The 23,473-nt window shown below is 39.2% G+C and overlaps 2 protein-coding genes across 4 annotated transcripts in view; one reads left to right on the plus strand and one right to left on the minus strand.

Annotated features, from left to right (window-relative positions):
- Window positions 1–9,035, plus strand: part of c1qtnf13 (C1q and TNF related 13) — a 10,748-nt gene extending 1,713 nt beyond the window's left edge. The window contains exons 1-2 of one of the 2 annotated variants that reach the window (XM_010781516.1): window positions 5,711–5,835; window positions 7,352–9,035. In XM_010781516.1, coding sequence (XP_010779818.1) covers window positions 5,805–5,835; window positions 7,352–8,424 — 1,104 coding nt within the window. In that variant the 5' untranslated portion in view covers window positions 5,711–5,804 and the 3' untranslated portion in view covers window positions 8,425–9,035. Of the gene's footprint in view, window positions 1–5,710; window positions 5,836–7,351 lie in introns of those variants that run through there. The other variant, XM_010781517.1, reaches the window with a different exon arrangement.
- Window positions 9,036–9,163: 128 nt separating this feature from the next.
- nr1h4 (nuclear receptor subfamily 1, group H, member 4) lies at window positions 9,164–21,663 on the minus strand. 2 transcript variants are annotated; one of them, XM_010781514.1, is made up of 9 exons: window positions 21,458–21,663; window positions 19,649–20,023; window positions 18,238–18,378; window positions 16,952–17,118; window positions 16,740–16,838; window positions 15,978–16,077; window positions 15,690–15,836; window positions 10,480–10,593; window positions 9,164–10,400 (listed from the first exon to the last, which is right to left on the minus strand). In XM_010781514.1, the coding sequence occupies exons 1-9, from the start codon at window positions 21,486–21,488 to the stop codon at window positions 10,162–10,164; spliced, it is 1,413 nt and encodes a 470-aa protein (XP_010779816.1). In that variant the 5' UTR covers window positions 21,489–21,663; the 3' UTR covers window positions 9,164–10,161. The 2 variants fall into 2 exon arrangements, with proteins under 2 accessions (XP_010779816.1, XP_010779817.1); XM_010781515.1 differs by having other exon boundaries at window positions 9,166–10,400; window positions 16,952–17,094.
- Window positions 21,664–23,473: the final 1,810 nt, after the last annotated feature.

Here is a 23,473-nt window from a genome sequence, read left to right on the forward strand (position 1 = left end):
GGACAAGAAAGCCAAACAACTCACGTTCACCGAGGCATCAAACTCCAAAACCCTTTCGAGGGCTACAAGAAACGAAGTGAGTAGATTGAAGCTGGTCAGATAACGAACGAGTAAATGAAAACAGAATGAGGCGGAAAAGTGTGTGTGTGTGTGTGAGAGAGAGAGAGAGTGTGATTCAAATAGCCCCATTGCTTTTACAATAAATAAACATTGAATGTGTTTAATTGAATAGGAAAGGGGTTTAACGTTAGTGGCAGGGTGTGTGTGAGAGAGAATAAATAAGACAGCCCAATATTTAAAAAAAAATCTATTATTTTTCGCAACTTTCCTTATATTTCGCAACTTCCCGCAATTTCACCGCATAAAATCACATAAAAACCCTGCATGTTTAATCGCATAATCAAGGATTTTAGCCCGCCTAATCAAGGATTTTTGCCCGCGTTTTTCTGGAGGGTCTATAATACCTGAACCAGCACATTGCATGCAAGAAGTTCCGGTTTCTCGTCATGTTGTCACTTTGCGTGAGGTTATACACAGAGAATTAGTTGTTACCTAAAGCCTAGCTAACAGGTGTGCGGTCTCCCNTTTTTGCCCGCGTTTTTCTGGAGGGTCTATAATATACATACATACTTACGTACATATACCAAAGCCAATTCCTCGTATGTGTAAGCCTACTTTGTAATAAAACCGATTCTGATTCTAAGCTGAAGGTGGCTTATGTTCGGCATTATGTTTTTTTGTCTCATTTAGACACTTGTCTGCACCCGCCATTTTTATAACACTTAGAATCTTAGGGCATTCAGCAGTGACTGACAGATTTTATGTTGTAGAACAAAACCTTCAAATCTTTGAATCTAGTGTTAACCACAGACCTTATTTCAGACCTCTAACTAAAAACATCTTTAAACAAACGTTGGTCGACTTTAAAATAGTGTAACAAAGAGAAAGCAGTTAATATCAACTTGCTTTAATCTATGTTTTCCAGCCATCCTGGGTGATCCTCTCGGTCAGATGTGGAGACCTGTTACCGTATCCTTCCACCATCAAGTCCAAAATACCTCCAAGTGGTGTCATTTAAAAATGTAAAATAACAGTGGCGATGACTAGAGAAAAATAATGTTTAGGATTCCAGATAATAAAAAAATAGGGTTTATTCGCCCAAAGAAATTTTCTTTTTTTCTCCCTAACTATGAGCACCAGTGTTACAGGGTTCTCCCCAGAATCAGGACAGATATTCTTTGGTGTGACGGCTTGTCTTCCTAGGGTAAGTGTGTGTAAGAGTGTGAGTTGTGTGTGTGAGACACTTGAATTATTCTAGTTAAGACATGGATTTCACAAAGGTTGATAAATGTTGTCTATTCTTCAACATTATTTTGAAAAAGCTAAACTTATATTTGGTAACTGTGGCCTTTTGCTGACCTGACAGGAGTTACTTTTGAAAGACTTCTGTGTGTGTGTGTGTGTGTGTGTGTGTGTGTGTGTGTGTGTGTGTGTGTGTGTGTGTGTGTGTGTGTGTGTGTGTGTGTGTGTGTGTGTGTGTGTAGCTTCCAGATGATCTCAATGCGTTCTGGGCTTACATAACCTTTTATGGGGGAGCATGTCAACTTAACCTCAACAAGAAGGTCACCCACTTAGTAGTGAAGGAGCCGAAGGGGGTAAGGTCCAGCTCTGTGTACTCTAACATTTTGCCATATCCACCATGCATGTTATTGCTAAGAATGTCTGTCATAGAAATACAGTTTTTTTGGTCATGTTGTAGGCACTCAGTGGTTGTATATTTCTCATCTTTCAGGCCAAGTTTGAGTGTGCCCTGAAACACCCGGGCATCAAGATTGTCACCCCAGACTGGATCACACATTCTGTTAAAGGTGATGGTAATGCTGTGTCTGCTGTATCAATGCATTCATTCAAAGATTCGATGATATGCCTGTTATAGTTTCCCACTTCCCAAGGTCATGTACTCGGGTTAGTTGTTTTGAACCACCAACAGTCTAGGGGTGCAACAACTAATCGACTTAATCGATTAAAATCGATTACCAAATTAGTTGCCAACTAATTCAGTCGTCGATTCGTTGGTGATGTCATCACATGTGTTTTACGCGCAGTTAAGCTCCAATGTTATTGGTCTTTTTATCGGTACTGGAGACATTTAAAAACATATACAGTATGTCATGTGTTATTGCTACAAAAACATTATATCGCAGTCTTAGTGTCGCCAACTCGTTTCTAATATGCAAAAAGACAAACAAATGCGTCCAGACGAGATCTCTCTCCCCCGTCTGTGCGAGGGGGCGGGGCAGTTTACACACACGCAGCTGCTACATGCAGCAACACACTGTAGAGATGGTGGAGAAAACGTGCTCAGAGGTGTGGTTAAACTTTACCCGTCTCGATGTGGACAATGCTCGTTGCAAAAAGTGCAATAAGAGTTTAGCATGTAAGGGCGGTAACACGAGCAATTTGTCTAAACATTTAGCAAAAGTGCACCACATTCAGACGGAGGAATGCACCGGGTTCGACTGTCTTTCTAGTAGCTCTGTAGCCCCATCCACGAGTAACATTTCCACGTCAGGTGTGTATGCTAGCAGCAACACACAGAGTTAACTACATTATACAAACATGGGTTAATGATTAGAGGTAACTGAGTTATTTATTTTGTTAAAGTTTCAGCTATTCTGTTTACAGTTCTGTCATCACATTATTTAATACGATTTGTTAAAACACTGTTGTTTCTTTTGATGTGAAATATTATGCATTTAATTAAAATAAAAAGCAATGTTAGTTTTGTTCACAATTTGTTTATTTAGTTTACCTTATTTCTTGTCAAAAGAACCGTTAATACTATCGTTAAAAGGACCGGATCGATAAGCAGTATTGATATAAGTAGTAGTACAGTTAAAACCTTAACGTTNTAATACTTATTATTAAAGGTGGGGTAGGTGGGGTAGGTCATTTTGGAGAAAACCAGCTCGAGTGTGCTACAATTTGAAAATACACAGCTGGAAAAAATCTGCCACTTCCTTACAGAGCCCCTCCTCCAACACACACGAACACACACATGACCAATGAGGGCACGAGATAAGTTTGTGCACAGATGGAAGGCTGACAGGCAGGTAGGCCATCCAGTTATTTTAGCCGGGCCGCTAAAATGATTGGTCATGCTTTTTTACAGTACTACGGCTTCCACAGATGAACTTTTTGTATGGATTTTTTGTCAAAAACACTTAAGATATTCATTGCTATCGGGATGTTAAGAGCATTCCATGGAATATAACAAAAAGTGTATCTCAAGCCGGTTTCTCAAACTTACCTACCCCACCTTTAATGACTAAAGACATAGATTTGAAAATGTATAGTAAAGAAACACTCAGCAGCCATGCATGAAATAACATAGGAAAAGAATACGGGTAACTTTGGACCCATGTTGTGCCTTAGAAGTGTAGTGATACAAACATGATTTTTTTCAAAAAGTAAGAAATACAAATTATAATTGATGTTGATCAAAAACAGGTTAATTGAGGAATACCTGAAATCCTGAATGATTAAAGTAATTTATTGCAAAGATATTTACAATTTTAAAACTAATTCGGGTCACTTTTGACGCATGTTGGTTGTATGTTGTGTAACATAGGGTTAACATGACAGCTGTGATGTTCACTCTTTTGACAGAGCACCTATGGAAGAGAAGATGTGATGGCTTTGTGTGGAGAGCTGCTGCAGCCAGCCGGTGACTCCTCATCAGTCTCTCCAGGCAGCACCCAGCTATTCTTCTTCCATCTTGCAGATGAAAATACATATCATTGAGAAAATACTCAATGATATGTGAGTAATTTGGGCCCCAACCCCAAATTGCTCCCAGTGCTGCGCATTGGTGTGTGGATGTGAGTTTTAATCCGCCTCTTTCAGAAATGTAAAACACACTGGCCAAGTCTACCCTCACTGGGAAGGGGAAAACAGCGGAGGTCAAGAACCAACTTGACCCGGAGAAAGTGAATGCAATTATAGGTACAGATATTCTGTATTCATTTTATCATTATGAATGGAATTCAATCTAATATATTGTCTATATTATCAAGTAAATCCCATGCTTCCTTCCTGTTTTGAAAGACATGGTGAGAGAAAGATTTCCGGGTACCGAGGTCAGTGCGATCCGGGCCCTGCTGCTGCGGAGGAAATGCAATAATGAGGGCTACAAGAACAACGTTCCTCCTCAGTGATGGCCGCCATCCTCTAATTTATTTCTATTTTATTTAGACTTTGCAAGTCAATAAATGATGTGAGTTTAACCATCATGTTTTGTTGTTTTAACTATAGTTCAATTTATTGAAGTATAAAGACGTTTTTTGGTTTGTTTACAAAGCTCTAAGGAGTAAAATTGTAAATGTTTTAACGTCATTAAAATTATGTTTTTCTCATAATTGAAGTGCAATTTGTCATGAAACAGAATAGCACACTTAGTGTGTACTTAAGTGGTACCCGGAAGTATCTTAAAGTGTATGAAGTATAATAGTGATGTATTGTAAGTATGCTTCTGTAACACATAATCCAGTACTTGCAGTGGTAACATTATTGTACTTAAAATACACTTCTATTCTGTAGTATAAGCAGTGATAGAATACACTTCTACCCTACTTTCTAGTATAATAACATTATACTTAAAATACATGGATTTATGGTGCTTAAATTGTGATCGAACCTTACTATGAATACATTTTTATTAACATAATAGCACAATTTAAAAGTATTAAATACAGTCAGAAAGTGCATTTGAAGTTCAGTTGAAATATAACGGATATGCTTGAATAAGTGTGATATTTCCAACACACTGGTAATATAATACAATTGTTCTTGATGTGTGTTTCGAATGCACACGAATCATAATTTTAACTGGTGTACTTCAGTACACTTAAAGTTTACAAAAAGTTGTGTCAATTTAGCACACTATTTATACTTCAAGTATACTCAACTAATGATGAAGTAGTACAAGTACTACTTGAGTACACTTTAGTATACTTGATTGCGACAAAAAAGCACATTTATCCTAAAAGTGTACTTAGTACATTCTTTAAAAAGTATAATTTAAGCATAATATTTTTTTACCTGGGCAGTACTTGAGTAAATGGACCCAGGTACTTCACACTACTGAACTACACTACAACACAACAAGTTTAACGTGAGAGCACACCATAACATATATAACCTCTCAGCAAATACCGTAATATCATATAATCAATTTTCCAACATTAAAGTAGTGTTGCAACCATTTTTACAAATATTTTCCAACAAGGATTAATTTTTTTCACAGGTAATGATTTTCCTAAAGTTGCAGAATTTACGTTCTAAAATTCTATAACACTTTCTTTTTCTGAAATTACCTTGGCATAAACATTATTATACAGACATTGTTTTTCAATGTTATTCTTTTTCAACAATCACTTTTCAAAGACCTATTTTGATTTAAATTGTCTAGATAATGGACTGTTGTCTTGTGTTGAAAATCCAAACGTTGTGTCCCACAGCTCCTCAATCTTTCTTAGACAAAACAAGTATAAATTAGACCTAATATTTACACAGGTGGCCAATAAGACTGAAGATACAGCTGCATTTTCATTTTTTTGCACTGCAGGCTGAATGGGGGCTATAGATTGGAGGGGACCTGGAGCTCCTCCTCCTGACATGTCTGTTTGGACGTTTGGACAGAAGCTTTGTTCCTCTGGGTGTTAGGCCTGTTATATGGTCATTAGGAGTGCAGCAAACTAAGAGGAACTTTATTTAAAAGTCTGTCTAAGAAAACGAAGTCCAGCATGCATTTTCTTTCTCAACAAATCCTAACAGGTGAGTTTGACATTTGTTTCAGTTCGTCTTTAGAGCATGGAGTCTATGTGTACACACGTAAGTGGGCTAAGAATTGTATGTATGGTTTTTATTTATCTGGGTAGAAGTATAGTAAATTACAATTGTCTCCTCACACTTTTGGTCATAACTATAGGTCATTTTCTGTTCATTGTGTCCACGCTTTGTTTGACATCATTGCTATACCGACTAATTTGCCTTCTATGTAATAAGAAAGCATTATGTTACACTGCAGATTATTCTCAAATGTTAAATCTTTATTTTGAAAAGTTGAGGACAAAAGATGAAGGTTGTTGACTACTACAGTATAAGGCTAATATTTTGCAAGCTCACTTATTTTGTAAATGTGATTTTGATTTTCCACCACAATTTAGAGCTAAATATCATTAGTGTTTTGTAAAATGTGCAGATCAAATCATTACTACTTAAACGTATGTTTGTTGCCTTGCAGGTGAGGTGGTCAGTGTGAGTGTGATCATAGAAGCTTGTCAGATCAATCTATGGTAGTGTAGTGTGATTTCAAATTCTTCTATTTCATTACGTGTATGCAGGAATTATAAATTACATATTAATAATAGTCATTTTTTAAATAGAGACAATCATTTTCTATTGGAACCTGAATACGTAATGCTATCCAATGTATGTAATGGTTAAAAAGGCAGCATTTCAGGAGTGTAAACAAGTCCCTAAAAAATAATCACAAGTTTTTCATTTATAATAACAGAATATCTGCAACTTATCTAAGTGGTATCTTTTAGCATCCTGCCCTGCCCCATCTCACCAGCCCTCCAAATTTTTCCATTGTTCAACAGACACAGGAACAGATGAACCAGCACCTAATCTAGTCCCTTCTCTCAGTGCACAGAGAGAACAGACAATATCAGCCACATTACAGGGGCTGCTGCTCCCACAGAGCGCCTGATTTGAGTCACAAAATCAATCTCGACAGGGCGTAACCAGACTTCCTTATCAATCTGGAGTATTTCATATAGAGGCATTATTGCTAAGCTTGGTTTGAAGACTCAAAAGAGGTGTTTTTTTACATTGAAACAACACTTCACAGGATATTAGCTATGAGCAGTAACTAACCCGTTTTTTTCCTTCTCTATCTGAATATATCATATTTTGCCTTACATTGGACAGAGCCAAGCTAGCTATTTCCCCCTGTTTCCAGTTGTTGTGCTAAGCTAAACAATATAATGTCTTCTGCCTGTATTTTTGTATTGAATGGACAAACATGATAGTCTTCTTAATCTCTGCAAGAAAGCGAAGGAACATTTATCGAAACATTTTGAAATACACCTTTTATTATCTGGTGAACCTCCTCAGATGTATTTTGTAAGCCCTGAGGGTCCCTGACCAACAGATCTCAAGCTACAAGACTGGACTTTTAATTTGTGAAGCAAAGACATCTCAAATATCTAACTTGCCCATAGTTTCAGAAATGTATGTTTACCACTTGTAAATGTATATATATGTTTTTCCTTTCCTTTTTTAGCTCAGAGGAGCACACACTGCTACCTGGCATGTATACTGATCATGATCTCCTGCTCTGGACCAGCTTCCTCTCTTCACGTCCCTCCGGCGACTTCAAGTCAGAGTTCTGCTTTCTCTGCCACACGAACCAGCAGCATGGAGGGAGGCAAGCAGAAGGCGGTGACCTTCAACAGGCTCATGGTCAACATTGGAGGGGATTTTAACCCAGACACTGGGCAATTCCGCTGTCGTGTCCCCGGGGCTTACTACTTCTCCTTCTCTGTGGGGAAATTCCCAAAGAAAATGCTTTCTGTGATACTGGCGAAGAACGGAGAGGAGGTGCAGGCCATAGCATATGACGACTACCGCAAGAAAGGAAGGAAAATTCAAAGCCAAAGTGTTATGATCAGTTTAAAGGAAATGGACACAGTGTGGCTGCTTTTGCAGCAGAGTCCTCAATATGCTTTGTACAGCAACGCTGGCCCTTACATTGCCTTCTCTGGTTACCTTGTCTATCCTGACATCTCCCCAACAAGCTACATCAGCAACCATCTGTCCACATCAGGGCCGTCCTACCCAAACTGCCCCCCTCAGGCTGAACCCTTGTCCAGAGGTCATACATCAGATCAGCCAAGGTCAGCCTTCTCTATGGCACGGACCTCCACACTCATAGGTCAGAGTATCAAGCAGCATGAAAAGCCACCTATGACCTTTGATGTGGAATACGTCAACATCGGGGGGCATTTCAATAAAACCTCCGGCCTGTTCACCTGCCAATACCCAGGCGCATACTTCTTTGCCTTCACTGTGGGGAAACACCCTCGTAAGGCGGTTTCTGTGAAACTGATGAGCGGGAAGGGCGAGGTGCAGGCGATGGTGTTTGATGAGGACACGTCGAAGAGAAGGGAGATGCAGAGTCAGAGCCTGCTGCTGTCTCTCCGTCGGGGCGAGAGTGTGTGGCTGTACAGTCAGCAGGATGAGCGCTACGCTGTCTACAGCAACCAGGGGAGGTACACCACCTTTTCTGGCTTCCTGGTTTACCCTCAAGCAGAAAAACTCCCACTTCCCACCACCCAGGACAGAACTCAACGCTAAATGTCTTTACCCTTCATAACAGAGTCTGATGTTTTTGTAGAAGATCTGTTTATTATTTCTTTGTAGATCGAGCATAAGAAGAATTCTGTGGTCAGTATGGTGTTACTACGTTGGTACTGCTTTGTTTGTTTGCTCCTGTAACCCTATAATGTAACTCATAGGAGGATATCTGTTGCCAAATTACGCCACAAGATGGAGCTGTAATACAATAAAGGACATTAACCTGCATGCAACAGGGTTATTTATGTCCTTGAAGTGTAATTAACTGTAAGACATCACAATAAGAAAAATATATTTTAAATAACAACTCGTTCATTAAGTAACACAGTTGGGTTTTTGTTTACAGACGTATTTACTTGTATTGTACTTAATGGTTTTAAATGGAAAAAACAGTATTGCCTGTTGAGAAATATTGTGTAAATGATGTATGGTTTATTCAAATCTGCTCACTGTGAAAAATAGATACAGATGTGAGTGGTGCTCATTTGAGTCATGTCATCGACGTAGTATTGCAAAATTCAATTGTAGATATATCTTTATTTCTTGTGATGTTTTTATTTCAAGAAACTAAATAAATGTAAACAATTTACTGAATTCACAAGGTCTTGTTTCTTATGCTAATGACATCATTGCTTACATATTGTTCAAATTACCGGTCTGTTTAATTGAAATGTCTGCACTAAAATATAAAACTATAAACTGGTAAATGATTCATCACTTTAATATGTACACAGTACTGCTTTCTACTGTTAGCTCTCCATGCCTTATGGTGTTGCTGCTGCACCTTGCATCAGTACAACACTACAATGAATATCGACAACAGCAAATAAAAGCAGTATACAAAAAAGGAAGTTAGATAAGAGTCAGCAGCAAATCGTAAATATCTTTTAATTATCAAAAAGGAATTATCTGTGCAAAAACACAGTTATGCTCCTGCATTTGAGGTGCATTACTGATACCCCACTGAAATAAAATATCAGCTCTTAAAAGCACTGAAATGTTGGCATAATAAGTCATTTATTGTTAGCTGTTGCAGGTAATATATGGGACCTTCATCGGTCTATGGTCAGCTATTGATGGTGTCACATTCTGCCCATATTATTTGAGGAGTTTGAGCATGATTTAGCTCAGTTAAATTAGATTAAGTTAAGAGTAAGGGGGGACAAGAATACAACATGTTCAGATGTACCAACTGTTATGTCTGTACCCCTTAATAGTGAAATAACAGGTCTGAAGAATGTTCTAAAGTAAACCTTTTTCCTGTTAATCTTGTTATTTATTGAGGCAGAACATACAACTTTGGCATGTAGTATTTACAGCAAGTAGATTTAGCAAGAACTATGAGTTTCACAAATATAAAACAAGCTAATATAATCTAAAGTTAGCACTCCTTATGAGCACCATCGTTGCTCTGAATAAGTTTCAGTGTTTGTACTAGTCGGATTTAACATGTTTTGTTGTACACAACCTTTTAACATGTTCCTCTTTGCACTGAAAAGTCAGGGTTTGCTGAATCACAGTGAAAATACACGAAGATGTTTCAGGCCATGAGCAGAATAAAGAAAACCATTCACCAATTCATGACTAAAGCCATCAACAGGTGGTGCAGGGATTTAATTCAAAATCCTCATATCATCCGCTATAAATATGCGCTGTATTTGTACCCTGTATTTGTCTTGCAAATTGAAATGTTCATGTTATCATTCCTCTGCAGGCTTCTCCATCTCTCCTGGTTTGTCACTGCACGTCCCAGATCTCACAGAGCAGCGGCGTAAACTTGTGGTCGTTGGTCTTCCAGGAGGTGAGCATCTCTACGTGGTAGTGGTGTAGTGTTCTCAGCTCCGTCAGGCGGCCCAGCAGGCGGGCAAAGTACTGCGGCTCCTGAGGGTGCTGCAGGACACACAGCTTCCTCAGCACGTCCAGCATGGTCTCCTGGAGTCTCTCCACCGCCTCATGGCTCTTCACGTAAGGCCGGTCTGGAGAGGGTGAGGATTAGCCTCTCAGAATATCACAAACTGTAGGAAATGAAATTCAAAGTTGTGGATACTGGCTTACCTGGTGTCAGGATGGTTATCGTGGTGAGGAGAGCCTGTTCGTCCTGTGTCATGTGGAGTTCTCCGATGCTTTTGTAAAAGTTGAACATGGGTGTCATGAATTCTTCTGACATACCTGCAGAAAGAAATGCATTGACTAATCAAAAAAACCTCGTAAAGACCTTGTAAAATCTCCAAGATATGTCAAGGTCGAACACAAACCCTGAATTAACAATAACACAATGTTGTTTAATAACTTACTGTAGCTTCCACACATTACATTGCATTACATTGCATTTAGCTGACGCTTTCGTCTAAAGCAACTTACAATAAGTGCATTCGACCAAGAAGATACAAACTTGAAGACAACAGAATCATATAAGTACATTAGGTTTCATAGAGCCAAAACATTTGAAGTCCTACTTAACACATATACACTAACATGGCAATAGCCTGGATCAAAGATAAGTGGTTACAGCACACACAATGGAAAAAATAAAGGAACTATTTTGTGGAATTGTTGTGGTTATCAACATATAGGCCCTTTTAAAAAACAGTTTTAAAACTACTGTAGCATCTTTGTATTTATATTTACCAGAAATCTTTCTGACAACAAAATGTAAACTTGGATGTTTGACATTGACTTTCTCAGATTTGTAACCCTCGAAAAAGAAGTCATTTATAACTGAATGCAGATGATGTTAGATTGTACATTGCTCATGTGATGAACACATGTGATGAACACATCTGATGAACGATGGTGAAAAAGTCGGTGCAGGACAACAAACATTCAACTGTTTTATATATCTGGTAGGAAGAATAAACAAGAAGTAGTGCGAGAACAGTTGAAAAGGCTTGTCTGACATAACAGTCTGCACTTTGAAACAGGATATTTAATCAACAGCCCTCACTCATCTGTATTAATGGTTATCTTTATGATCACAAGGAAAATATAAAAAGGTAACATAAATTTAGGGGAGGGTTATTTTCTCGCATACATTAAGGAATATACTGACTGAGCGATATATACGTAGGAATCTGAATTGCATCCAAATTAACAGTTTGACTAAGCAAAGAGAGGAAAAAGAGGCAACTTTGGAATGATAAAAGTACTTTCAATTACAAATGAATAACCTGGTCCTTTGTGCAAATCAAACACAGCTGTTAATGCAGTAGAAAAGGATCCACCTTATTCATTTCTAATCAGGGAAACGTTTTGCGGAGCATACATAATACACATTTCTTTGTTTTTCTTCTTCTTTGGAAAACTGATTCAATAATAAATGCAGATGATAATTTAGTGGGAATGCTGTTAACAGCATTCCAACTAACTGTTCTTCTACGGACAACATTTTTATTATTATTCCGCCGGGTTATTTTGGCCCTCTTCTCCTCCCGCATTGAACATCGCAGAAACTCCGTTCAAACATCAAAACGTTCAGCTCGGTTGGGAATCGAATGCTATTACTTTTCTCATTCATAACTTTCATAATTCCAGAGATACATCCCATAATACATCAACTTTTTAACATTGAAGTCAATGGAGGAAATCTTCAACTTCAACAAATCTTCATGCGACTTCAACTGCTAACTGTTCATTCATACTTTCACTCAGAAACCTCATTCTAACTTTCAAATGTTACACATCTTTCTGACATTATTCGTGTAAAACAACTTTTAAATCTGATTCTTACTTTTAGAGATATTAAACATTGTTCAGACCTTGTTTTAAAGGTTTTCTTCACATTTTAACATGAACTAGAGTGCGTGATGTCACAGCTAGAGTGGAGGACGGCTTGAAATTCGCATTCATATATTTTTTTAAAACTGCCATAATTCCCAAACCCTACATTCCTGAGACATAATTTATCATGACAAACGTAGGAAAACATCTCGCAGCTTGAAAAATGACATATAATTAAGCAAAAATAATTAAACAAAATGCTTCTTGAGGGCATGAAGTACTAATTAATTATACTCTTATGTATGTGGATAGAATAAGAAATGTGCAGAATTTGACAGTTTAATGGTGGAGGTACACACACATATTGATAGATGTCTTGTAATGCACTGTTGAGGAACCTGTGACCCAAGTTTTTCATTCATTGCATAACTACACCGTAGTTGTATGATATGTCAATAAACCTTAGAAAATATTGAAATCTTGAAAGGGATGTGCAAAATAGCCATTATATACAGTCTTTAATTAACTAATTTCAATATTTTCTAAGGTTTATTGACATATCATACAACTACGGTGTAGNGGTCACCTACGGGAATGACCGGATCAATTTTAGTTTCACCAATGAAAGAAAACCGGACCCGGTCACATCAAATGTGGTGGCAGAATAAAACTTGAAAGGAGTCCTGAATTTTGTCAAAAAAACCCCTTCTGGGGTTGTTTCTTTTTATATATAACTGTGTGCATTCAACGTTAGTAGAATTGTCAAAAATACGAGTAGCTCAGTAGGCTACTCGTCTCGTAGTCAAACCGTACGGATTAATATCGAACTTTACACCGCTAATGGTAGAACAAGTCGTTTTGCGGAGTGTTGCATAATTCTAGATTTCGAAATCACAACAAAAACTAAAGTTAAAGCTCATCGTCCGGTTTCGAACTGTCAGGAAGAGACACCAGAGAAGAGAACAGTAAACATCTGGCTCACCGTTTATGGAGTAGAGGGAAGCAGGATGAACCCAGCTTTCGAGAAGAAAACGTTGGCAGGGCAAAAGTTTACTTTAGCGGCCGGTTAGTTGTAAAAAAGGTGCGAGCGCGGTTCCCGGCCCTCCCCAAATGTTCCAGTTGCAGAAACACCGACGTAATGTTGAACGTGAGCCTGTAATCCCTAAGAAGGAGATATTTACAGCTAGACTCGGGTGTTTGAAAAATAAAGTTTTTTTCGATGGTTGACCCCACCGTTCCGATTAAAAAATCACACCGTCAACGGGTGGGTTACGGCGGGGACGAACTCGGTCCAATAACGAAAACTAGGTTTTCAGTTACGCCTTTTTGGGCGTTGAGTTGTGTCCATCCGCCTCCACTTTCCCTACAACGTGAAAATGTCGGAAAACCGTTCCACCCCGGTCCCGCGGGGGAGGGGTCTGAGGAATTAAACATTAAACTAAACTAGAGAATGCAATTCCTGAAGAAATTGCTAGTGGGAATGCTTTATGATGAAAAGCTGACGCTGGACTGCTATGCTGAAATGTAATGTGTAAGAAGAAAGTGAAGAATTTAGATTGAAATTATACATGAACACAGGGGGCTTGAATGTGTGATGAGAGAAGAAAAGAAAGTAAAAAGGCTTGGAAAAGCAGCAGAATATTTGAACTGCCAACTTCTGAACTAACTTGATGGCGAATGATCTGTCGCCATGGCAACGGCATTTGACGACACCCCATAACTACGCTTAGATGCGTTGACGGCTGCATCGTTACCAACCTGTAAAGTTTTGGGCTGTTGGAGTAGTTTCACTGAAGTTTTTTGAAAACCGCGTGTTTCAAGGCGAGCATTGTGTTGCCATGGCAACGGCATTTGAAGAAATCTCAAAACTGTCCCGTAGATGTCTTCATGGCTGGACTGTTAGTACACATGTGAAGTTTGAGCACTTTTTGAAAATTTTCATAGGAATTATATTGACATCATGTTTTATGGCGAGGGCTGCGTTTCCATGGAAACGGCATATGGTGAGATCTCAGATTTGGCGTAGAGCTGTTGAAGCATGGACCGGTGATATACAGGTGAAGATTGGGGGACGATTGAAATGTGTCGATTGGACTTACAGCAACATCATTTTTCATGGCGAGTGGTCTGTCGCCATGACAACGGATTTGAAGAAATCTGAAAACGGTCCCGTAGACGTCTTTACGGCTGGACTGTTAGCACACATGTGAAGTTATAGCACTTTTTGACAATTTTCATAGGAGTTAAAGGGACATCGTGTTTCATGGCGAGTGGGCTGTCGCCATGGCAACGGCATTTGATGACACCCCATACTACGCTTAGATGCGTTGATGGCTGCATCGNCTACTCCAAACAGCCCAAAACTTTACAGGTTTGGTAACGATGCAGCCGTCAACGCATCTAAGCGTATTATGGGGTGTCGTCAAATGCCGTTGCCATGGCGACAGATCATTCGCCATCAAGTTAGTTCAGAAGTTGGCAGTTCAAATATTCTGCTGCTTTTCCAAGCCTTTTTACTTTCTTTTCTTCTCTCATCAGACATTCAAGCCCCCTGTGTTCATGTATAATTTCAATCTAAATTCTTCACTTTCTTCTTACACATTACATTTCAGCATAGCAGTTCAGCGTCAGCTTTTCATCATAAAGCATTCCCACTAGCAATTTCTTCAGGAATTGCATTCTCTAGTTACAAACTGCTCTCTATATCATTTCAAATGTGTGCTTTCACTTTGCTTGTGCACGCTGGCAACAGTTCCTACTCATCACATCATCAAGCATTCAGAAATGCCAGTGAGTCTCCGAGGGAGAGAAGTGGACAATAGCCCTCTTGATGTTTTGATAAGGAACAATAGTCTCTTCAGACAGCTTTGCTTCCTTATTCTCCCAGACTGTCCTTTAGTGTAAATGTCTCTTTTCCCCAACATTCACAGCAGAGCTGCGCTGAGGGACCCAGTGACTCACACACACTCCCACCATCACTGTCTGTCTAACTGTCCAACCTGGATGACATGGTGACACCTCGCATACATATAAATGACTTCCTAAAGCCACCACGCTGGTAAACTATTTGATATTAAATAAATGAAATCCAGTGCCAGAGAAGAGCTTGGTTTTCTTCGACTGCTTTCCTTTACCTGTCAGCATGCCCGCACACATACCTGAACTGAGTGAAACTGTATCCAGGCAGGGTGTGTGTGCATGTGTAACCTACACTTAGCTAGAGATCAACAGGTCAGCACACATCTCCAAGCTGCATCACAAAGATCAGGCGGATCAATTATTCAACAAGGATTTGACTAGACCTGGCTGCTTGGCTGCAGGTGGAACTACAAATGTCATGATGCTGCATGTGCAAATAAAAGGCCTGAAGACTCTTGAAGGTCATAAATAAAGGGTAAAGATATTCTAGCTCTAAAACTATTTTGAATATTTTCTACGATAAAGACCATGGTTTCTACGAGAAAACAAGGATTAGTGTGGTTACGCCAACTGACTTTTGAAAAAAAATGTTGTGCGTTACATTTTCTGTATACATTTTGTTGACTCACCACTCTTGCGTATTCTCTCCTCTAAAACCTCTGTGTATCCGCTGGGCATCTTTTTGCTGAGAACCTGAGCTGAGCGAAGGAACATGGCCTCCACAGCCGAGCCCTTCAGCAGAGCGATCTGATCCTCACGATCCAGAGAGAGAAAGCCTGCCAGAGGCATCAAACCACTCATTACATCAGTGTTTTAGTGTTTTTCTACTTATTCTGATATTATGGTAGATAATCACGGATGGTCATAATATTATACATTGACTATTTTTTATAATATTTTCAATGTGGAAACAATACCTGGAATATTTTTTGTAAACTCCACCAGTACTTGAACTTGACTTGTTGCCACCTCTGTCAACAGGAGGAAGTTTTCCTCTGCACTGTACTGTTCTTGCAGCTGCGGGGAAACAACAGGAGTAAACAGCACTGAACAAGATCAACAAAGAGATAACAAACCAATGTAGCTTTAACTCCACCAGCAGTAGGTTACAACAACTAGGTTTAGTACTTATTGTGTCATCAGAGGCCTAAGCATGTCATCATGTTAACTTCAGTGTCTGAAATGTAGATAAATGTCAGACAAATGGTCAGAGAGTGGCATGTTTCTGTAATTGCTTTGTGCAAATAAGCTGCACTCTGTTGCCAATTTTCACAAATGCATCTATTAAATCTTTTGAAGGGGAAATGTTATGGCAGACTAACTTTTTCAGTGTTGTTGCACAAACATAGAGTATCTAAAAGCCTATTCTCAGCCCACAATAGTGGAAAATATAAGAAGCCAGTCAGTTTATGGGTAGTTTCAGTCAGAAAACATGTGAGCCAGCCAGCCAGCCGCTATGTTACACGCATTAAAGTAAATCACCTCCCCATCTGAGTATCTCCACCCAAAGCTTTTTTATTGAAAAAGCTAATCAAATAGGATTCATTTTCATGAAGTGGGCTTAAAGAGACAGGTGCTAAATATGGTATTGAAAATGACCATAATATGTCTGCTTTAATCTTTAATGTCACATATTCAAGTAATTAATGACATTTGAATTGATATACATGCTAATATACCAGTTTTTTGGTCACATCTTGAGGAATTTGATGTCGGTTGTAAGCATCTAAGATGGCTTTGATAAGTGCCCGCTGCTCTTTGGTGATTTCGACTTTCTCCTGAACAGAAAACAGAAAACATCATTGTGGTGAAAATTGTTTTGTATTTAGCAACAGACTTAATGATGTTAGAAAACTGAGTTTTTTCCCAACATGGCAGCCGGTGTGTTTACCTTGGGCAGTTTGGTGGTTGAGGTGACCTGTTTGTTGTCTGTGTTGTCCGCTGCTTCTGTCTCGTCTCCGGTCGACTGTCCCGGGGAGGTCTTAGTGTTCTTTCGCAGCCTTTTAGACTTACACTGGATCTCCGTCAGTAGGCCTGCTAGCGATGATGAAGGCTTCACTATGTGTGTTAAATACCTCACAGCTCTCAGCATTTGTAAATGTTCATTTTCTTATATCACGATGTCCAATAAGCATCAGTACCAAAACTGCATGGTGAAGGGAAGTGAGTCATTTTATTAATCTTAATACCACAATGTATAACCCAAGTATGTTATTGATCCAAAAGTCATATTACTTTTAAATCATTGCGTGATTTCCTTTTTGTTCCTTGTGATTTATTGTTCTTCACCATACTATTTCTGAATTATAATGTAACCACCAAAGGGAAAATATATATTTGTACTTAACTATCCTTTATCATGACAACTTGCTCTAATTCTAATGAACAAAGGTAACTATAGGTCCTACAAGTTCAACTATAAATGATTTTCCTCTTTAAATAATACTTGAAACGTGAGAAGTGACACAAATCCCTCCAGTAAATTAGCATCTGTCATTTACACTATGACCAAAAAAGTCTTAGAAGTGCGTTGAGCTCTTATTGCTCCAGCAAATCATTAATGCCTGCCGCCTTGCAGTATTAATCACAACGTGCACTATTTATGAGTAACAGGAGTCTTGTCTATCTACCTGCTCTTTTGACCCCCAGCTCTTTTTCGACACAATAACTAATCATCCTCCGAAGATTTTGAAAGTATACATTCACGTCTACAATTTCTGTCTACACGTTAGGTATGCTCTGTAATAGCTTCTGAAAATAGAGGAGACTACATTCCCCCAAAAGGTTTCAAGATGCAAAATGCCACAGCAAATACTTTTTAATAACAGGATCCACTTTACATTTCTCCAAATGGATCTTAAGGTTTCTGTTTAACTATTTATTTTCCTGTAACAGCATCAAAAGCTGGACCTTTCTATTGTGTGCTAAGTGACACCCTATCCTCCGGTATAACTCAACAGGCTATGTCAGAATGGAAAATGAGGGCACCCTTTGACAGCCTCTCTTGACTCGACTAAATAAGGTGTGCATGTGGATGGTACAATACAGTTTGTGTATACATTTATGTATTATAATACATAATCTAAAATTGTTTCATTCCAAATTGCATTGAAGAAAAATCCTTTTAACATACTGTCACCATGATGATGAAGTGTCTTAATGATCAGCGATACTCACATTCAGCCAGCATGCCCATCTCTTTGCACTTTCTTAGCCGGCACTCTTGGCATTTCCTGCGCATGTACATGTCCATCTCACAGTTCCCGCCACTCTTGCATTTGTACACAGCATTCTTGGTTATGCTTCGTCTGAAGAAACCTGAACATGTTTGACAAAAGCAGGAATTATCACATATGTCCCTAATATTTTCCATACTTTTTACCTTTGCTCCACAACATTTTAAACTGTACTTTTTACACATTTGTGTAACTACATTTCGCCAACTATGTTGACAAAAATGTCATTAGGATTAGGAGAAACATGCAGCATTTTCAAAAATGATGCAAATATAGAAACACAAATGTGCCAAAACAGCGCAGCATAAACAAGAAACTGCTAATGGAGAAAACACTGCAAGAAATACACAAAATGGCAACGGGGACACTGGAAGGTGAAGCACACAGCTGGGACCGGAGCGATTGTTTACATTTGCGAATCATAATGTTGGCCAACAATCACTGTGCAGAGTCGGTTTCATAATTTTAAATATTTCAGTCGTCAGTATATCTGAAATTACTAGGTTATGTTAGCCAACCAGCTTACAGCAGATCTGAAATAATACCTTTGTGGTTTCTACTTTTAGACTTATGAACGTGATCTTCGCCTACCACTGTCAGCAATGTAATTCATGCTTTATTTCATGCATATTTCAGCTGCTATAACCAAAAAGATCCGTAATGAGGCAATATTAATTACATTCTTACACACTGTTCTAATAATGTTATGGAGAGAATGCGGTGAACCCAGCTGGCAACGCCCCAGACACACACACACACACACACACACGCACACACGCACACACGCACACACGCACACACGCACACACACACACACACACAGGATAACTTTGGAACAGTTATTAGACATTCTGACACAGAACATTTAGCAGAATAGCATGCATTAGCCTAACGGAGCTCAGGTTGCTCCTGCATTGTGCAGCAGAAAGCTGAGAGGGAACCCAATCTGGCAGCAGCACCGGGTAGACCTGAGCCTCTTCTCAGTCAAATGGCAGGACAGACCAGCTGCTGCACTCCTGGCATTGTCCAAACTTTCAGTGTGGAATTACACTCATATCCATTCACTGGGGGTTCGGCTGGAATCATGGCAAATTTGCAGCGTCACATACACCGGGAGGAGCAGCTAAAGGCCACGACTCCACGGTCACCAAGTGGATAACCTCTACATGAAGAATGTTTTCTTCCATCTATCTATCTATCTATCTATCTATCTATCTATCTATCTATCTATCTATCTATCTATCTATCTATCTATCTATCTTTCTATTGTATTCATATATAAATCTTTATCTTAAATGGATTCGCAATGTGTCATTTTCCAGTGAAATCTGCTACAACAGAGGGGGGCTCACCTTTACATCCCTCACAGGTTAGAGCGTTATAGTGGTATCCAGACGCCTTGTCTCCACACACCACACACAGTTCCTCCCCTTTGACCCTTCCCGCCTGTGACATGTGTCGTGTCCTCTTGCACATGGCAGGCACTACAGCCGTCACCTCCTCCATCTCAGCATCATAGCCGACCTCCAGGGGTCCTTTCCTTAGTTCATATATCCCTGCGTGTGAGTACCACTCGTCTCCGTTGTACTGAGGGTAGAAGTTCTGACTGGAGTAGTATGGTGTGGAAGACATAGTCGGCTCCATGGAGGGATACTGCGTGCTGGGATAGGTGAAGGGTAAGATGTCAGGATCCTGCAGGAAAGGAATTCCTTGATCTGCCAGAATATCTAAGAGTAAAGGAGAAGGATTGTAAAACGAACTAAAAACAGCATGAACACACTCAACGTCCACTTCTTGCTTTTTTCTTAGATTTGACCTGTTTATTGTGGCCTTCATTATCAAATGGAGATATATTTTTTGTCATAAAAAGCATGACAAAGGTAATGAATCCTCAATGTCAGCAGAGCAAACACAATTTGCTGACAATGATCATAAGATATAGCCTTGAAAAAGCTTGTAAATGGACCTTGAGATAAGATAACACTCCCGATTTCAAGGTCAACAATGAACTTTCTGAACTTTTTGAAGTTGATACAACATCATTTAGCCTAACATTGAATAATCTTAAATGTTAGAAAGCGATTAAAATACAAACGGTTGTTCATCTGGAACATTGACACGTTTTTTTTAAAATCCCAAGATTAGGACAACATTATTTCAAAGAGATTCAAAATCGGAAAGAGTCACCAATACCAATTTTTCCCCACAACTGAGTCCAACCTCGAGCAGCAAAGCTAGCTTAATCGCGTTGCAAAGCGGACAGGGTATTGAAAAAGGAGTTTGTTGAAATCTATGGCCATCTGATGAATCTAAGTCAAATATTAACTTTCTTTTAACTGATGTTGGTCTCCACCAACACCGGAGGGAAAGATCTGAGTATGCTCCAATACGCTCACCAGCTAGATGCTAACTTTGTCTGCCGTTTAGTGCTAGGCATGCTGCATCAAGGAATATTGCAACTAGAGCAAAGAGAGTGTACCAATACAGTGAGGTTGTGATTCAGAAAACCAATACAAAGAGGTGTCACATTTCACATTAAACGTAGTGATTCCTAGTGTGTCTCATTTAAATATTAATTAGTGCAGCTTTAATAATATGGACAAGTTCCTTGAATAAGACCGCAGCTCAATGGCCAAACACACAGAAGGAAATCCATTTTGGTCAATGTCAAGTCACTTTAATTTTTATAAACTCACGCATTAGTCTGAGGGGGCTGTCTACAGTTTGATACCTCAGATCATTAAAAACCCTACTTTGATAAGGAAACACTCCAAGACAGTTTTATTGTGCTTCCCTGCAAAAGCTTGTTACAGTGGAATAGGAACTGGCTCAGCAGTAGTTGGTAACCCTCACAACACATATTATAAACTCATAAATGATTAACAACTTGCTTGCACAGAGCAAACGGTGTCTTTTAGAGTGACATCAAACCTGAACCACAAACAGGTTCGCACTTGTGAAACAGATACAATAACAATTAGCAGATGTAAAGTGTTATTTTATCATTACAGATTTCCAGGTGATGTGTTGAATTTTAACAATTTTCCACCGTAAAGTGATTTTGTAGTCTACAAGAAAAATCCCTTTATCCAATCTGCCATATAAGTGAACAGACACACTCAACACTAATGCAGCACCTGTGAAGTGTATGTAACACTGACCTCTAGAAGACTTGGTCTGGACCATGGCCATCTCATGCGACAAAACTCTCCAAATTCAAGACTTTACTCTCGATCCCAACAGTCCAGCTGTGTTTTGTTAACCAGTCCGTATTTTGCCTCTAACTAACAACAACAACCATCTTTCATGTAGTCCTTTTGATGGGAAACCTTCCTTTATATACGTGAACAGCAGATCGAGTACTGAACTCCTTGACGCTTGCTTGAGAAATCTAAAGGGGAGCAAAGGTTTCTACGGCTACTCATTAACCACAGTCACATTTCTTTACACCACTACAAGCAGCAGAAATAATTTCCAGATTGTGGTTGCAGTACTGACGTACTGCTACTGTATGGTGTTGCTTGAATTTAATAATCCTTTTCACGTAAAAGACACTACTGTGTTTTTTACAGTTAGGTAGTTAGTCAAGATTGCGTTTAGTATACAACTTAAAGTGACAGTAGATGATTTAATTAATTATCTTTCCTTATTTGTATTTCACTGCTATGCTTGTTTGCTAAATAGTTTTCAGACAGCCTTGTGCAGTAGCCTACATGGTTTTACAACTCACAGTTTGAGTCTTGTACAGTCTGCCTATCATAACAAGGAGTCAATGAGTTGATTTGATAATAACTGTCCAGATAAGGTCAGCTTCAAGCTACAGTATTTGTTATCTATTTAGCATGTTTGTATTCCTGCTTAACACAGGGGATATATAACGTTTTTATATATCATCATTTATTTTAAATGTTTTGTCAGAATAATGTTTTGGGCTCTGATTGATAGAACAGCTTTTGTGATAAAGGGGGAGAGAGGTGGCGACATGCAATAAGTTGATCCACCGATTTGGTCTTGAGTGAGAAATCTGAACAAATATTAGATTTCAATGGAACTAGATAACTAACTTTTGATAGTAGCCTATAGATGCCCTAGACTTTTTCTTATCTGTTTCATGTTTGGGTTAAATCCTCAATTTGTCGAAAAGTTCTTTAAGAGCATATACGTACCTGCAAAAAAAAAAGAAGTTACCCTCGACTTCAGTTGTATTTTGGGCCAAAATGAACAAAACGTGTAAACCATCCACCTGTTGTTGTTGTCACTGTGAGCATGTTAGCATGCTGGTGTTGGAGCAACACAGTGGCTGTATTCTTTCTGTGACCTGTGTCCTGCTTTATAGACTTACCAAAGAGGTGAGAGCTCTCTGAGATGGAGAATTCATCGCTGGGTGGGATTTGCAGCGGTCCCACCACATTAAAGTCGGGGCCCACCCACTCATTCATTCAAGATGGTCGTTGGGCACCAGCAGAGTTTGGACTTTGCGGAACAGAGCCTCTGGTTTATTCTGTAACAAGCATACAAATAGTGTGATTTGTGATCCATGGTGACGATTTTCTTGACACTCTTATGGGTCTGCAGGATCAGCCTGGAAGTCTCTACATCACCACAGCTGACAAGTATTGTCTCCCACACAGGGATGAGATGTTCAGTAGCCTACATGGGGTTGGGGGATGAAAGTCAACCCATAATAAGGACGCCCTGAGAGCCAGTCAGTCTTTTCTTTCTGCATCCTGTCAGTGCAGTCATTTTATTTCACATTCAAGTACACATTTGCCAGGGGCTCGTTTGACATGATGTAGGCTATAACTAGATCTGTGTTATTTTATCTTTCTAAAATAAATTACTAAAATATTACAGCCAAGCCTTCAGTTTTGAGATAGAGGCTCATTTAACCAAAGGGTAAAAGCTGATTTGTAACTTGAATGTATCTTTTGAATAACAGACATGTTTTTAAACGTACAGTATCCGTGGCCTTTCTGGTGTCAAGACCGCTACATGTGAAACATTACTTTCATGGACTTCATCTGCCACTGATTTTTTTAATTAACTCAGTGTAATTTCCCCTGAGACCCAAGGCCAACCCACAGTGATTCAGAAACCCCCGGACCTCTTAACAACCCCACAAAACAGCCAAACCTCACACATAATGGCACGTCGCGGACTCATAAAGAATCACCTGC

Source organism: Notothenia coriiceps, unplaced genomic scaffold (genome assembly GCF_000735185.1).
Source record: "Notothenia coriiceps isolate Sejong01 unplaced genomic scaffold, NC01 NC01_scaffold00023276, whole genome shotgun sequence".
Taxonomy (NCBI): domain Eukaryota; kingdom Metazoa; phylum Chordata; class Actinopteri; order Perciformes; family Nototheniidae; genus Notothenia; species Notothenia coriiceps.